Genomic DNA, 15,396 nt, shown 5'->3' on the forward strand with positions numbered 1-15,396 from the left:
GCGCGCGGGGGCTGCTGGGCCGCTCGTCGGCTCTGATGCTGGATCGCCGGCGCATGCTTCTGCAGCGGGTCCGGCTGGCCGTCAAGTCCAACCATGTTGTCGCCAACAAGGCCTGCGTCCCGATCTCCCCCGCCTCGTCCACAGGCGAATGTGGTGCAGCTGCAGTCGATTTGGCTAAACATTTACACATTGCTTATTGTGTTTGGGGTCACAGTTTAAATTTTATGCCAATGTTGGGAAACGGATAGGCATGATTTGCTCCAATGGTGTGGATTTCAAGTGGCACTATCCCTGTCGCGTGGAAGGTCAGGGAGGCACTCTACTTGGGGTCAAATCAGAATCCATGGATGTATTAGCCTATTCGTTTGGTGAGTTTCATATTCAAGTTTCATATTTGTAACAAGGTTGATAACTTCATGTGGACTTTGGTTGTTGTGTATGGAGCGGCCCAAGTAAAGCATAAAACCGACTTTCTTCGTGAGTTGGTGAGGTTTGCAAAAGTAAGGGTAGGTTTGATAATCATTGGTCTTTCTTACTCAATATTATCAACGACAACTTGAATTTAAGAGAAGTTGGATAGCGTACGTATGGACATCTATTGGGAACTCTAAATTTTGATGTTCGTTGTACACGCCATTGAACACATTGTCAGGCTTTTTAGACCATGATCCTATCCTTCTAACCACAGGGTCGGTGTTACCTCACGAAAAATGTCAATTCTAGTTCGAACTTGGATGGCTACTTCATGATGGTTTCGGGCAGCTTTTGGGGCTCAAAATAAAGTTCCACACGAGTGAATTGTCTTGTTTCGGGGAGGCGTGGGACGAGGCCGCTATGTATAACAAACTATTTGGTTGCGGGAAAGGCCGATTTTTCTATTAGGTATTTCCTATAAATTATATGTGACTTACAAATACTGAATGGAAACAAGTAGATTACCAACTGTAAAAAAGATTTAGTGGTTGGAAAGGAAAGTTACTATCTCTTGGTGGAAGATAGTTTTAATAAATTCGGTACTAAGTAATATGGTACGTATATGTGGCTTCTTTCTTCCAACTACCTAAAGAAGTCTATATAGGTTGAATTATTTTCGATCAAGAAATTTTTCAACAATGAGAAAGTGAAAAAAAGAAATGTTGGCTAGCAAATGAAATGTGGATTGTAGAGCAAAAGATCATGGAGGGATGGAAATTCATGACCTTGAGGTTAAACATATAGCCCTAGTTGGTAAATGCGTTTTCAAGCTACTAATTGAGGATCCAATTTGGCAAACTCTTCTAAAAATGAAGTACATAGACTCAAAAGAATTATTCTAGGTATTTTGGAAACCGAGTGAACTCTCATTTTTTACTAGTGCACATAAACGTACCGTGAATGTATACACAGCGCGACTTTTCATCTTACTAGTGGTTGGGGCGCCCCATGGGGCGCCTCCTCACCGGTGTTGTGCAATCCAATCACAACGCGTATTGACAAGTATGGATTAGCTTCCTAGTGGCAAATATGGATCAATTGCTCAGCTTGTATTCATGTTTATCTTACTACCGGCCATTGCTGAATTGCGAACCCTCGCTGTGCTTAGGTTCACAGAAAACTCAAAATAATCTCTGGAACAGACATATCATGAAATTATGGAGCGCGAAGCAACCAGAACGTATTACAAAAGAATATGTACATGTTTACATTTTGCAGCATTTTGCAACATAAATTGAAAATAGCTACAAAAGCAAGACATGCTTGGCGAAGAGCTTGAGCAATTATACTGAAAGAGCAGACCTCCAGATGCACGGGTGTAACTTCAAAAAGAGACATCGTCGGTAAACCTTGAACTTCAGAAGAGATAATAATTTAGTTTTGGAAGAAAGTTCAACAATTCTATTACTATTATCAATACGGACAATAAACAAAAACTAAAATCTACATCAACCAAACAAATGATTTAGCATTTTAGGAATATCTGGGACCAGCGAACTTACCATAACAGGTGAAGTTATTGATTATTTGCACAGCAGCTTATCAGCAGTAATTGATATTAAGATGATCACTAAAGCATTTAAACAACAAGAGAGTATTTTTTCAGAAACTAAAAGTAGTATGGTAGTGTGTACAAATGAGCCATGACGAATTATTTGGAGGATGAATTAAACTGTATATAAGAGTGGAGAAACAAACCACAAACCTTTTTCACCAAATAGGTGCTCCCAAAAAGACATTCTCAAATAACTCTGTGCCTCCAAGATAGACATTTTTTATCTATTTTGTTTGGAGAAAGAACAACCAAATAGCATAAAGCACATCAAAGAATGATTAATTCAATGAAAAGTATTAGGAAATGCACTCACACATCAAGCATTACCACTAACCATGGTTTTTGAGTCGCGACTCAAAAGTGAGTCGCCAAACCCTGCGACTCATGTATAATCGACCAAAAAACATGTATAGTCGCGAGTCGCCACCATTTTTGGAAAACGACTCGGTGACTATACAGCGACTATACCGCGACTATACAGCAACTCAATAACCATGCCACTAACTTTCATGTGTTTTCATAAAATAATGATATCGACAAGGTATGATATGTGTGATTACCTCTCTTTTTTGGAGCTGGCTCTGATGAATGCAAGAAGTTTTTGAGTATTCAACAATCAAAGTCCATTGTGGCTGAACAGACGCCCTAGAGAAAAAAAAAAGCGTAGATTTGGCAGCCTGTCAGATGATCTGGAAAGTAATAATACAAGTGATATATCAGCTGGTACTTCGTAACCAACAGATAAACTAAATTGGAGAGGAAATGTGTACGTTGGGAGAAAAATATCTTGTGAGAAAATGAAGACCAATGTAGATTAAACTGATGGAAGCTTATGCAGAAGCAAAATATACATGGCGGATGATGCCTTGGCATGTCCGTAGAGCGAGAAATGTGGATTTGGCAGCCGGACAATCCGGAAAGTAATACAAGTGATATATCAACTGGTACTTCGTAGCCAGCAAATAAGATATATTGGAGACAAAAATAAAGACAATTGTAGATAAAACTGGTTGAAGCTTATGCAGAAGCAAAATATACATGGTGGATGATGCCTTAACCTGTTTCATCAAATGGAGCTCCTCGCGCAAGTGAAATATACCTGGTGGATAATCTCTTCGTATGCATCATGAAACTGGAGCTCCTTCTTCCCATGGAACAACTTCTCAGAATGCCAGAATAGTAAATAAGAAACTCCTTATCTCCTATAGCACCTGTTAGTGAAGAAGATAACAAGAAAAGTTATTAAACTTTGCAGCCAAGGTGATTTCAGTTTAGGGATTATTGCCTTGCAGTAAACCACTAATCAATTTGTAAATTGATTATTTTTAATAATATCCTACAAGAAAATTTATTAGTAGATAATGCAAAAAAATAATAGTGGGGGAAATTACGAACACTTTACTGCAGCCAAAATAAAATAACAGCAGCTTGAGCGACATGAGAAATAAGGCTATCAGGTAGGACTCTATTTATACAATTCGGTTATTTGTGGTTTGCCACAAATGAAGACACACACTAACCTGACATGAATAACACGTCAAATCCATTTGGTCAGTTAGGTTGGATCAGAATGAACCCAGAATGTAAAATAGTAGTAAACCCGCATATCAAGGGAAGATTTTCAGATCAGGTAACACAAGAGTAAATAGTTTCATATCCATAAAGTTGTATGAGCCAGTGTAAATAAAGATAAACAAAAAAAGATAAATTAGTACATCCAAATCTAAGTGTAACCTAATATACCCATCAAATTTTATGAATCGTAGCAACCAAATATGTTCCTTGAGCAGCCTCGCTAGCATTGTCGCTCATGAGCGTCCAACAAACTATTGCAAAGACAAAAGGGAAAGGCGCTTCAGAATTTTCTAATGTCTTCATGCGACAAAGAAATCACAGCCCAGAATTTACCATAGCAAGAAAAAACATGAAAAAGAAGTGAGCCTAGCTCATTTGGTTAGGGAAGTGGATGTACAACCCAGCCACCCAGGTTCAAGTCTCCACTGACGCGGAATTGGGTTCTTATTATTAAAAAAAACACTGTAGGAGCTTCCCCTACCGTATTCCTTTCAAAAAAAAACATGAAACTATATACAGCCATCATTATTAGAAAAAACAGGTGCATCATATTTATCGTTGTTCTCGTAATTAATCATCACGGGGCAGTAATACTATAGGATAGTATAACCTGTTCATTTGCATGATAAAATGGTGTGCCATTGCTATAACGTAAGCATGAACCCAAAATTCATTATGAAATAACATAAAGCATAAAGTGGAAATGCATCAGAGAGGGAAACTCGCCTTAATAATCCAAGGTGAGTTGTGGGTGCGCACCCTAAACCATAAAAACAAATCAGTAAAAGCAAAATTAAAAAAATTAGGGATCACAATATATATCAGTGTGCATCCTAACTCACAATATTTATTTATAATACACCACAATAGTAGAGCAAAAACGTTTTGGTAAGGAACCACTATACCTGGAGATGGTGTGGAGACAGCAAGGTTGCTGGTCTCGACACCCACTATTTGTCTCCTCACGTGAATCCTTCTCTTACCGCTGAAATAAATGAATTTCATGACTTCTTTGTCATTATGATCATGTCCTTAGCCTAAGATTTAAAAGAACATGTCATCCTTCATTTCTGAACCTTAAACAAACAGCCGGAAGGAAAAAACAGTAAGCACATGGAGGGCAAACAAAGATATCATGCCTTGAAGCTGCACATCCATTGTCATGGCTATTGAGTCAAAGTGCCCAACCATGTTTCCATGTGATGACTGGAAGGTGCTCTCACTATCCTTCCAAAGTCAAGCAACTTAGCCTGCTCGCTCTACTAAGATTCAATTGACTGCATAACCCCATAAACCATCCACTAACAAAACCAACACACAGAAATAATTAACCAGGTACAATACAGTTGTTTATGCATATCCAGATGCTACAGATTCTTACGAAATTTCCATGGAAAACAAAACGGAGAGAGCATCCTTGATACGGACTGGAACTGGAAGACATTGAAACATGTACCTTAAATTCTTGAGAAATTATGGTAGATCGATGGCAGGTGAAAGGACGGACCAATCTTGTAGTCATCGCCTCTGCTCGCTGTGATGAACGGGGGAAAGAAAGTGGTGGAGCCGCAGAAATTTTTCCCACTCGTCTACTCCACTCACCTCCGCCGTCGCCGCTCTCTTCCCACCTCCTCGTCGTTGTTGCCGCCCTCCTCCACAGCTTCCTCGATCCCGCGCCACCCTCCTCATATCTCCTCCGACCTCCACCGCTGCATGCCCCCACATCCACCCATCTACGACCTCAACCACTGCCTTCCCCCATCTCCCATCTTTCCGACCTCGACCAGTGCCTGCCCCAACCTCCGTTCGCGAGCGCCGCCCAGATCCCTTCTCCTTTGACCTCCACCGCCAGCATCTCCCTTCTCCTCCGAGGCTTCGACCCCCATCGCCGCCACCTGCGCCCTGCCTATTCGGAACGAGATTTGGGGGAACTGCTGGGTAGGAGGCGGTTGCGTGCGTGACCTATTGAGGAGGAGGTTGCGTTTTTCTTTTTTCTTTTACCCGTTTCTTTATTTTCTTGCGTAGCCTGCTCGCGCCAGGGATGTATCGTGGAGCGCTCTGAGATAGGCCAACCATATACGCACTTGCTTGTTCTCAATCACGGACACTGCTGCTATGGTACTACTGCTGCAGTTCCGTACGGGTAGCATAATTTTAGTGCGACCAATTATTACCCATGGTGAAACTTCACGTCAAATACTCCATGCTGGGTATCGTCGGTCGGGTATGCGCGGCTACACAGGCAACGTTAACAGAAAAAAAAAAAGCCAAAGATTCGAGCCGCCGTGAGGCCCTTGACTCTGTTCTCGCCGATGCCCACGGCACGCCGGCCACCGCAGCGGCGGAGAGCCACCGTTCATCCAACGCTAAGCTGCCGCCGACGTCAAGCTAGGACTCGATCGCCCCTGAACTGTTCAAAACTTTCTCGACGAGAGAGAGAGACAGAGAGAGGAGGAGGAGGACGTAGGGCGGGCTTGGACGGGAGCGCAGCACAGCTAGCGCACCAGCCTTTGACGTACGACGAGCTCTAGCTCGCTCTGCTTGACGTGCCATTTGCCATTGCTGCTGAGCCAGAGCGTAGCTAGCTAGGTAGGGATCAGAGCCAGATTCCTTTGACCACTCTCCAGTCTTCATCTGCCTGGCTCTCTTCCCTTGGCTGCCTGCCTGCCATAGCCCAAGTACTCCTCTGTCCTCTTCTCGCATTGCATCATCGTCATCAACAGCTCACTCCTACCACCGCATCTCTTTCTCTCCCTGCTCTGCAGCTGCTTCTGGTTCCCCAGCATGGATGCCAATGCCACCACCCTGCACCACATTGTGCAGCATGTGTGTGTGGTAACTTTTCCCCTTCACATTTTCTCGATGCTGCCGCTGCCACTCCCTGGGGTTTCTCCTGTTGCCACTGGCTGGTAAAAGCGGTAGTAGGAGCAACAATTTCCTCCGGCTTCTGGCCAACGAACTTGGACAAAAAAACTTGATAGTGCTCCTGTCCTGACGACGCTCTGACGAGTGATGGCTCCGGTCTTTTGGTCGCTTCCCCTTGGCAGGGGTGCTTCGAGATGATCGATCGAGCTGTTTTACTGTATATCTTCTTTCGAGGCTCTGGTTACCTTAATTCATTTTATGATTCATGGCAGCAGGCTTATCTGATTGATGTTTGGCCGATTGACTGTCTTCTGCATATTCTTCATTTCTGTTGCAATGCAGATTGGACCGCGGAATGAATGCCTGGTTGATTTTGTCAACGTTTTGCATCCATAGAAAATGTTGTGGCTCGCAAACACATGCAGAATCTTAAGAAAATTGACTTCATAACAAACCCCCCAAGTTCGTGACGATTGATAGCCAGGTTTTGTTATGCCAACCCTAGCCTCGGCCCCCTTTGCTGTGATAGTAGGCTACAATAGCATTATTGGTCGGCAAGATTCCTTAAACCATCAATCAACAAATTGAAATAGAGATATGGGTACCTTCCAATCTTCAATGTATAGATGATGTAATGGACCATCGATTCTTGAATGTAATAAAGTTATATATTTTAACTGAATTATTAATATTGTTTTTACATTTTAAATGTATGCATATTTTACTTTGTTGTAATGTAGAACTCAAAATTGTACATCTCACAACATAACTGTGTGTTATGTCATATAGAAGGTAAGCACTACGTTCTACATCGCACATGATTTTCTTACAAAAAAATCGTGTGCTAAGTGCTATGTAATACATAATGTGAGCACAAAATTGTACATTGCACATTGTTATCCATTTTATAACCGTGTTTGATATGCATCATTTTCTTCAGCACTTTTTCATATTTATGTACGTGAAGGTAGCATAAATTTACACACCATAATGTTGGATAAAAACTAGAAATAAGCTAAACAGAGCTAGGTACAAAGAATTATACTGTAAGGTATTTCGTCCATGATTTTTGTTTCTTTTTCCGTGTGCAATCATCCTACAACGCAAACAGTCAGTTCTGCCTAAATGTATGTGTTATGTAGGCCCATCTTGTCAGACAGCTGCCATTGCCACTATCTTGCATAAATTAGGACTAAAATTGTCCATATCCAGTATCACTCCACTCCAGACCACAACCGTGAACCGCTCCCTTCTTTAGAACCACTAGGATGACCTAGTCCCCGAAAAAGCACCTAACCGGCGAGGAGAAGCAAGCTTCTGGCGAAGATCTTCCTAGCTGGAATGCCTATGTACTTCCATGCGCCATGTTAGCCGCGGATTCGCGCCGATCCACGCGTTTGGAGGCCAGATTTGCCGCTGATACCCCCGGTCAAGCCAGCTCATCCTTGACCTCCACCGTCGCCACGACGGCATGAGACTGCACGCCTTCCCTCCCACATGTTTACATTGTTAGCTTTTGCATGTTTACCTTCTATTTATACTCCGGATCTACTCTAAGCACCGGTGTTTTTGGTGGCAAGATTGGATAATATAGTGAGTTCGTCATATTTTACTCTATTCGGTTGCTACATCCTTTAGAATGATGTGGTAGTACAAGTGTGTGATTTGGTGTACGAAGCCAATGACAAAATTCAGTAGGAGTAGCAAAGAATGCTGATTTTGCATGTTTACCTTCTATCTATAGCTAGGATCTACTCTATGGACCGGTGCTTTTGGTGGTAAAATTGGATTATACAGTGAGCTAGATCCGTGTTATACTCTATTCGGTTGCTACGTCCTTAAGAATGCTCTGTTGATATAAGTGTGTGATTTGGTGTATGTGGCCAATGATTAAATTCAACAACACAAAAGGATTATTTTATCCAACTTTGTGCACCATATTAGTGCCACACGGATTCTATGGAACATTGTGCTTTGCACAAGCAATCCTTATTATGCATAGTACTTGGTTCAATAGAACCTCGCGAAGGCATGACTGGATCCTGTCCAAGACATGATTTATTTCGCTTCGTGTCTTCTTAAGGAAAAATGAAGGAACTTAGTATCATATCGAAGACAAAGACGTAACCACGTAAACTACAGATTCTCTTCTTTTGTATATCTTTCTTCTTTGCATAGATCCAAACTGAAGCTATGTCGTAAATGTATGCATACATATGATTTATCAGATGTCCAGGCAAATATAATGGATATTTGCTAATGTATTTACATATATTGTTCGGTTGGGCATACATATGCTTGTATCATTTGTGCAGGTAAAAATGTATGCTATATAAGCAATAACATTCCGCCAGTTTAAACAAAAAAAAGTGTACCAAAAGAAAAGAACACATACGACGAAATATCACATGTCATTTGCGATAAGCAAAAGCGCAGATGATTTACGATGGATATTCACATGGCAAACGATTTGCGGATACAAAACTTGTGCGATAGGAGACGCATCACACATAGTTTAATAAACCGTGTGCACTCTAGAGAAGCATCACTCAACCTTGTATAGTAACAAATAAGTTCACCGTATGTAATACTACTTTAGTCGTATGTGAAGGCCTGCTAGTGAATTGTATTAGCAGTTGAGGTTTTCTTCTCCTGCATGGACAAAAATGCTTAAGTTACAACAGATCTTACATGGGACAATGATGTGGCTGTCAGTAGTACGTGATCTTTACTCGAGTTTACACGCCGTGTTCGATCGACGGTAAATTTTCTACAAGCTGGAATCACGGTTGCGCGCACTGCTTTTAGGGCATCTCCAACCGGGCGACCCAAACAGACGTCCGTTTTAGGTCGTTTGGGTCGTCGCGCGGACACGCGGACATCGTTTCGGTCCGTGAATCCGTTTGCATCGCACAGTACGCCCAACGCTCCGACTCAAATAATTATTTCGGCTTCTTCTTCCTAGTAGTACTAGTTACCACGCCGGAGGCCGCGCTCGGCACGGCACGCCGGAGGTCGCCGCGCCACGCCACGCCGGAGGCCGCGCTCGGCACGCCACGCCGGTGAGCGGCCGCCCTCCTTCCCGCGTCCCAAGCCCAAGCTCTCCGCCGGAGCTCGTGTCCTCCTCCTCCGACGACGAAGGGGACGAGCCCATGAAGGTCCCCAAGGCCGGATAAGGCGGCCGCCGCCGCCAAGCGGGGCATGGGCGCCACCGCCAAGCCGGATAAGGCCACCGTGCGCGCCCTGTTCCACCACCCACCGCGCGCGCCGCGCTCCAGGACCACGACATCGAGCAGCGTACAGGCGGGTGCGGCACGAGGCGGCGACCGAGCGGGCGGCGTGGGCGGCGACAAGGCGATGGCGGCGCGGGCGCGGCCGTCGAGGTGCGGCATGCGAGCTCCTCGCCCTCCCCGCGGCCCCCGCCTCGCCAGGCTGCAGCTGCAGCGGCCGGCGTCCAGGCGAGGCGCGGCCCTGGGCGCGCGAGGCGAGGCGCGGGGCGTGGTGGGGCGGCGCTCGGCGGGGCGGCCTTGCAGGGGCCGGGGCGGCGCGCGGCGAGGCAGGGGACGGGGCGGCGCGCGGCGAGGCAGGGCACTGGGCGGGCGTCGTGGGGCTCGGCCTGGGCGGGCGAGGGCGGCGCGGGGCGCGGCCGTGGTGGGCGGGCGACGGCGGCGCGGCGCGGCCGTGGCGGGCGGTGCGGGGAGGGGCTCGGCCGTGGCGGGCGGTGCGGGGAGGGGCTCGGCCTGGGCAGGCAGCAGGCGGCGGAGCTCCACAGCGCGGCGGCGCCGCTCATCACCGTTTCGGCCGCGGCGACCTCCGGCAGGGACGAAAAAAAACGGGCCATGCTTAGCAATGGGATCCTCCACGCGAGCTCGACGGCGGCGGTTGGCCGGCGAGCCTATTCCGGTGGGGAGCGATGCCATATCCATGGCAGAAGAGAAAAAGAAGGAGAGAGGAGAGAGAATGATGTGCGGGCCTGGGTGGTGTTGACTAGTGTCGCTGCCATGTGGGGTTTGGGAGGACACGCGCGGATGACCATGGACGTCCGCACGCGTCCGGCTCGCCCCAAATTACTTCCAAATTTGGTCCGGCTTTGGGTCGTGCCGGACACCACAGCTGTCCGTTTTTATTTTGGGTCGGCCCGTTGGGAGCAGATTTTACCCAAACGGACCAATCTGATGTCCGTTTGTCCGTTTGGGTAGCCTGGTTGGAGATGCCCTTACAGCTTTAGATTGGATCTGCACAACACGTACATGCATGCAAGCACCTTTTTGTTGTGATATGGTACCAACAGCTCCGCTTGATTTTTAGAATGGGAAAATCGTAGGGACAGAAAAAAAAATAGAATTGCAATAGCATGCGCACTATAATCCTATAGAAATGCATATGAAATAAAGTTTATTTGATTCAAACACAGAAAAAGCACATGATTTTTATAAAGAGGTATGAATAGATGTTAGATTTTCCATAATATCTAGTGTAAATGATTGCTTAGGAAAAATTCTTATGAGAATCAACTCTACAAATTAAACAACCATCGTAAAAAATTCTATAAAATTATGAAAATCAAACATGGGTACATTCCTTTGTAAGACACGTCGCTAGACCTGTTCTAGAAAATGGTGCTTTCGGTACGCCACTCAACATATGGCCGGGACTTAGTGCAAAAAGGTATCCTAAATGTGAGATTTAGGCCATGCTTAGATTGAGTGTAAAAATAGTGGGTATACCCGTATTTATTTCAACTTTGAGCTAAATACCGGTGCCCCCACTAGCATCCGTTCCGAATAGACCCTTAGCGTGATGAGTATTAAACTGTAAAAGGCGCTACTTTTTTTTGTTGTTGTTTAATTTGCGAATATTATTAAATTATATGGACTGAGTATGAGTAAATGTTATGGTTGGATCTGTCTCCAAATTTCTTTGATTTTATACATTTTATACTAATTTATGGACATACTATAAGTACAGTTAATAGTCAAAGTTGTAAGTTGTTGATCAATAAAAATCAAGTGTGAGTTATATTTTAGAATGGAGGTAATAGTTTTTAAAAGAACGACAATATTGAACGGATGACTCCGAGCAAACAGTTTTGGACCAACCAAAAAATGCCACATGTCAAATTATTTTAACTTGTTTTGATGGCAATTGCTATCTAACATCCGCTAAAAAATCCCTAGGAGAATAAAATCTGAACGTTCTACTGTTATAATTTTCCTTTCAAAATGTTAACACAGGCATTGCAAAGTAGTCATGATTTTCTACTGTATTTTTTAAAGAGAAGCTTCCATCACCTTTAGCTCTGTATCGATTCGATTGATGCATATTTTAGATGAAAGCTAGATATAAGCACAAATATCCTTGCACTAAATTAAGAATGCACTTTACATTGACAGTCCAGATATTTTCAGATGTTAAATCCCTCATGCATGCAGCACTCGATCACACAAGCAAATCATGCATGACATGCATACATAGATCCAAATAAACTAAGTACTACTTTGCTCATGACCAAAGTAGTCTGGTACTAAGCTGCTCGCTACGTACGCTACAGATGCAATTCACATGCAAGGTTCAGGCGTCTCGGGCTCGCCGACCGTAGCGCGCACCGATCTCGAGCAAGCCGTGCATGCATGGCGCTGCGCACTCGATCACTGCACGCGCGCGGCGCGGGGCGGCATCATCGTGCAGAGTTCCCGCTGGATTATTGGCCTGGCATGGGGGTTTGTAATTTGTCTCACTTGGGCGCGGCGGGGCCCTTCCGCTTGGCGGCGAGCGCGAGCATGGAACCGGCGAGCTGGCTCACGGCGACGGCCAACCCGGCCATGCACTGCTCGCCGGCCTCGCGCCGCGTCTGCCGGGCGAGGTTGCGGCGCTCCTCCACCGCCATCACCTCCCTGTGCCGCCGCTCCTCCGCGGCCTCTCGGCTCTCCAGCGCCCCGGACAGGATGGCCGCGCATCGGCCGATCGCCCCGTTCAGGCCGTCCTCCTCCTCGTCGTCGGAGCTCTGGTCGCCCTGGGGTTCTTGATGGTGATCGCCGTGTCCTGAGGCTGTTGCTGCCGTGCTGCTCCCGGGCAGGCCGTCCAGCGACGGTCGTAGCCTCTTCCTCTCAGGCGACTCGGAAGTGCAGTGCGTTTCTTGGTCTTGATTTGGCAAGAAAGAAACCAACCATGTCTCCATCAGAACGACAAATGTTTCCCCAAAACCTCTCGTGATCAAGAACGCAGTGACAACGAGAGAATGAGGTGTACCTAAAGGTCGGGGCAGGACTTGGGCGAGCGGGGAGGCCTGCATGGGGATGTCGACCGGGTTGGTGTTGGTCGTGGCCGGTGCACCCAAGAACAGGACGCCGGCGCCGCCGCAGCTCATCCTTCGGCTCTCGATGATCTCGCGCATGCCCTCGTATATCTCGCGCAGTAGGTTGGAAGGGAGGCACCTCTCCTTCCTCTCCGCCCTCGCCATCTCCCAGTAGCTCGGGGCGCCGCCTCTCCCTGCCACGCCAGCGTGCTCGTACGCGCGCACCTTCTTGTAGTCCCTCATGAGGTTGTCCCAGCGGTCGTTGCACTGGTTCTGGCTGCGCTGGCAACCGGCGCGCCAGCAGTAGTCCTCCACCCACCGCCAGCGAGCCAGGCCCTGGTCTGCCGGGTGCCGGTCGTCGTGCACCCTCTTCTTGGCCTCGATCAGCAGCATCGTCTCCGGGAGCGTCCAGTTTCCCCTCCGGTACTCCCTTACCAGCGTCATGGCGCCGGCGTTGGCGGCCATGATGTTCCTGGTCTCCTCTCCTTCTTGGGCGCCTGCCATGACGCCGGATCCCTTCGCATCCATGGCTAAAGACTGTTTGTGACTTGTCTAAGTCTGGGCACTGGCTACTCAGGACTCAGCTGGAGGCATTATTTGACGGTGATGGCCAAGGTGGGATCTCGAGAAGGAGAGTGGAGCTGCATATCAGTCAGGTTGCTAGCTAAGTGATGCTTTTGAAGTGGCATGCTATATAATGGTGAGTGGTGACTGCATGAGGGCAAGTACTCCTACTAACTACCTCATGCATGTAGAATCACAGGGCTAGCCGGCATTAAGAAGCTATGAGATGATATGAGCAGAAAAAGGTACATGAGCTCACATCTGTTTGGCTCTTTTACGCGTGCCTTTTCATCACCTCACACTCACTCACTCATCACACCCCCTTTTGTGGGCTTTTTTGACTTGGTGTGTGGGGGTCTATTAGGGTTTGACTATATTGCTCCATGTCCCTGATTAATGCATGCATGTGAGGAGTTTGAAGGCGGGAAAATACTACTCCCTCCGTGCAAATAAGTGACTCGATTTTGTCTAGATTTGTATGTATTTACACATGTTTTAGTATTTAGATATACATTCTGATATAGACAAATAATCCGTATCAGTTATTTCTGGACGGAGGAAGTATAGTAGATAGAGGACTTCTAGAGTTCCATCTTGCATGCATGTGAATGTCTAATAGCATCATCTTATTTGAACCGGTGAATGTTTAATATCCATCTGCTCCTTTGTTAGAAAAAACTTGACAACCTCGGTTAACAACATACCTTTTCAAAGATCACCACTTTTTTTTTTGGGGGGGGGGGGGGGGGGGGGGGAATTGGGCAGATCCAGCAACAGCTAATCATATGTTGAGGCTGGTATCATATATGTGCATGCAAGGCCCCCATGTTAACACATAAGTGGATCCTATCTTTGGTAATTTACATTGGTGGATGTGTAGTAGATGCATGGGTCTTGGGGAGAACGAACAAATGTACAACAGGCTGATCAGAGGCATCACATGGAGGGTGTGGTGGCAGAGAGAAAGGATGAAGGAGAGCTAGTGCAGCCAGCTAGCTAGCTCATGTGCATTTAGGTACATGTGTTCATAAGTAGAAAGATGTGCTTCGACCCGCCAGAACGACGGCTATCACACCCGGAAAGCTAGTAAAATTGTAGATGCTGGCATGCTGCATGTTCTTCAAGTCTTCAAGTTACTGTTAATTACTAGCATGTTGGAAATGAATTTACTTGTATATATACATGGATATCTCCATGCCATGAGAATTTTGAAGTATACCTGCCGTCATACAGGTTGTTTGGTTTACATGACATAACATATGCAGTTCCCTTCTGAAAAGCTTGATCACTTTAATTGACATAACATAACATAATATATGCGGTTCCTTTCTGAAAAGGAGTTCAGATCAATCAGTTTAGATCTCATTTTCATCGTATAGACACTCTTCACTAAGGATGGCAATTTTACCCACGGGTACGGGTACCCGCATGGGCAGGGTATGGGTACACTTTTATGCCTATGGGTAGTACCCATACCCTGCCCGTTAAGTCATGAGCAGGGCATGGGTATAGCCTCGTATCCGCAGGTATACCCATACCCTGCCCATTTATTATCAAATTCATACGTGACACATCTATTTTTGTTGACTTATGAGTTAGAATATGAGAATATTATTTTTGTATTATGTTAATTGTTATATACTCAACTACATGTTATTGAGTTGAGATAATTAATTTTTTTAATCGAATTTGTTAATGATGAACGTAAAATGGTGATTGACCTTCGTACAATTTAACCTACCCACCGGGTATCCAATGGGTACGGATACCCGCCGGGTATGGGTATGGGTAAAGTTTTATACCCATGGGTATGGGTATGGGTAGAAGTTTGTACCCATTGACTATACGGGTATGTGTATGGTATTGCTCTACCCTGCCCATACCCTGCCCATTGACATTCTTACTCTTCACGAGGCCATCTCCTACTCTCTCCTCACTGCCAACCGCCAACTAGCATCCCGCGCACTTCCCTCCTCGGACGTCTCCCTTTATCTCCGTGTGTCATACATGCATGCTATGACTGACGAAACTGAAGATGTCAAGAGAAGTGAAGGAGGCGGGGAGGGGG

General features: G+C 45.9%; 1 protein-coding gene and 1 long non-coding RNA gene across 6 annotated transcripts; both read right to left on the reverse strand.

Moving 5' to 3' along the window:
- Positions 1–1,621: 1,621 nt before the first annotated feature.
- On the reverse strand, positions 1,622–5,697 carry LOC127293545 (uncharacterized). Of its 5 annotated transcripts, none has more exons than XR_011742734.1 (3): positions 4,510–5,697; positions 3,088–4,364; positions 1,622–2,674 (listed from the first exon to the last, which is right to left on the reverse strand). It is a non-coding gene; the product is annotated as an uncharacterized lncRNA (long non-coding RNA). The 5 variants fall into 5 exon arrangements; XR_011742735.1 differs by having other exon boundaries at positions 3,129–4,364; positions 4,510–5,696; XR_011742732.1 differs by having other exon boundaries at positions 2,800–4,364; positions 4,510–5,692.
- A 6,136-nt stretch (positions 5,698–11,833) lies between these two features.
- Positions 11,834–13,462, reverse strand: LOC127293546 (trihelix transcription factor ASR3). The gene is made up of 2 exons (XM_051323190.2): positions 12,719–13,462; positions 11,834–12,610 (listed from the first exon to the last, which is right to left on the reverse strand). The coding sequence occupies exons 1-2, from the start codon at positions 13,290–13,292 to the stop codon at positions 12,204–12,206; spliced, it is 981 nt and encodes a 326-aa protein (XP_051179150.1). The 5' UTR covers positions 13,293–13,462; the 3' UTR covers positions 11,834–12,203.
- Between the last annotated feature and the right edge of the window lie 1,934 nt (positions 13,463–15,396).

The sequence above is a fragment of the Lolium perenne genome, chromosome 4, assembly GCF_019359855.2.
Source record: "Lolium perenne isolate Kyuss_39 chromosome 4, Kyuss_2.0, whole genome shotgun sequence".
Lineage (NCBI taxonomy): Eukaryota > Viridiplantae > Streptophyta > Magnoliopsida > Poales > Poaceae > Lolium > Lolium perenne.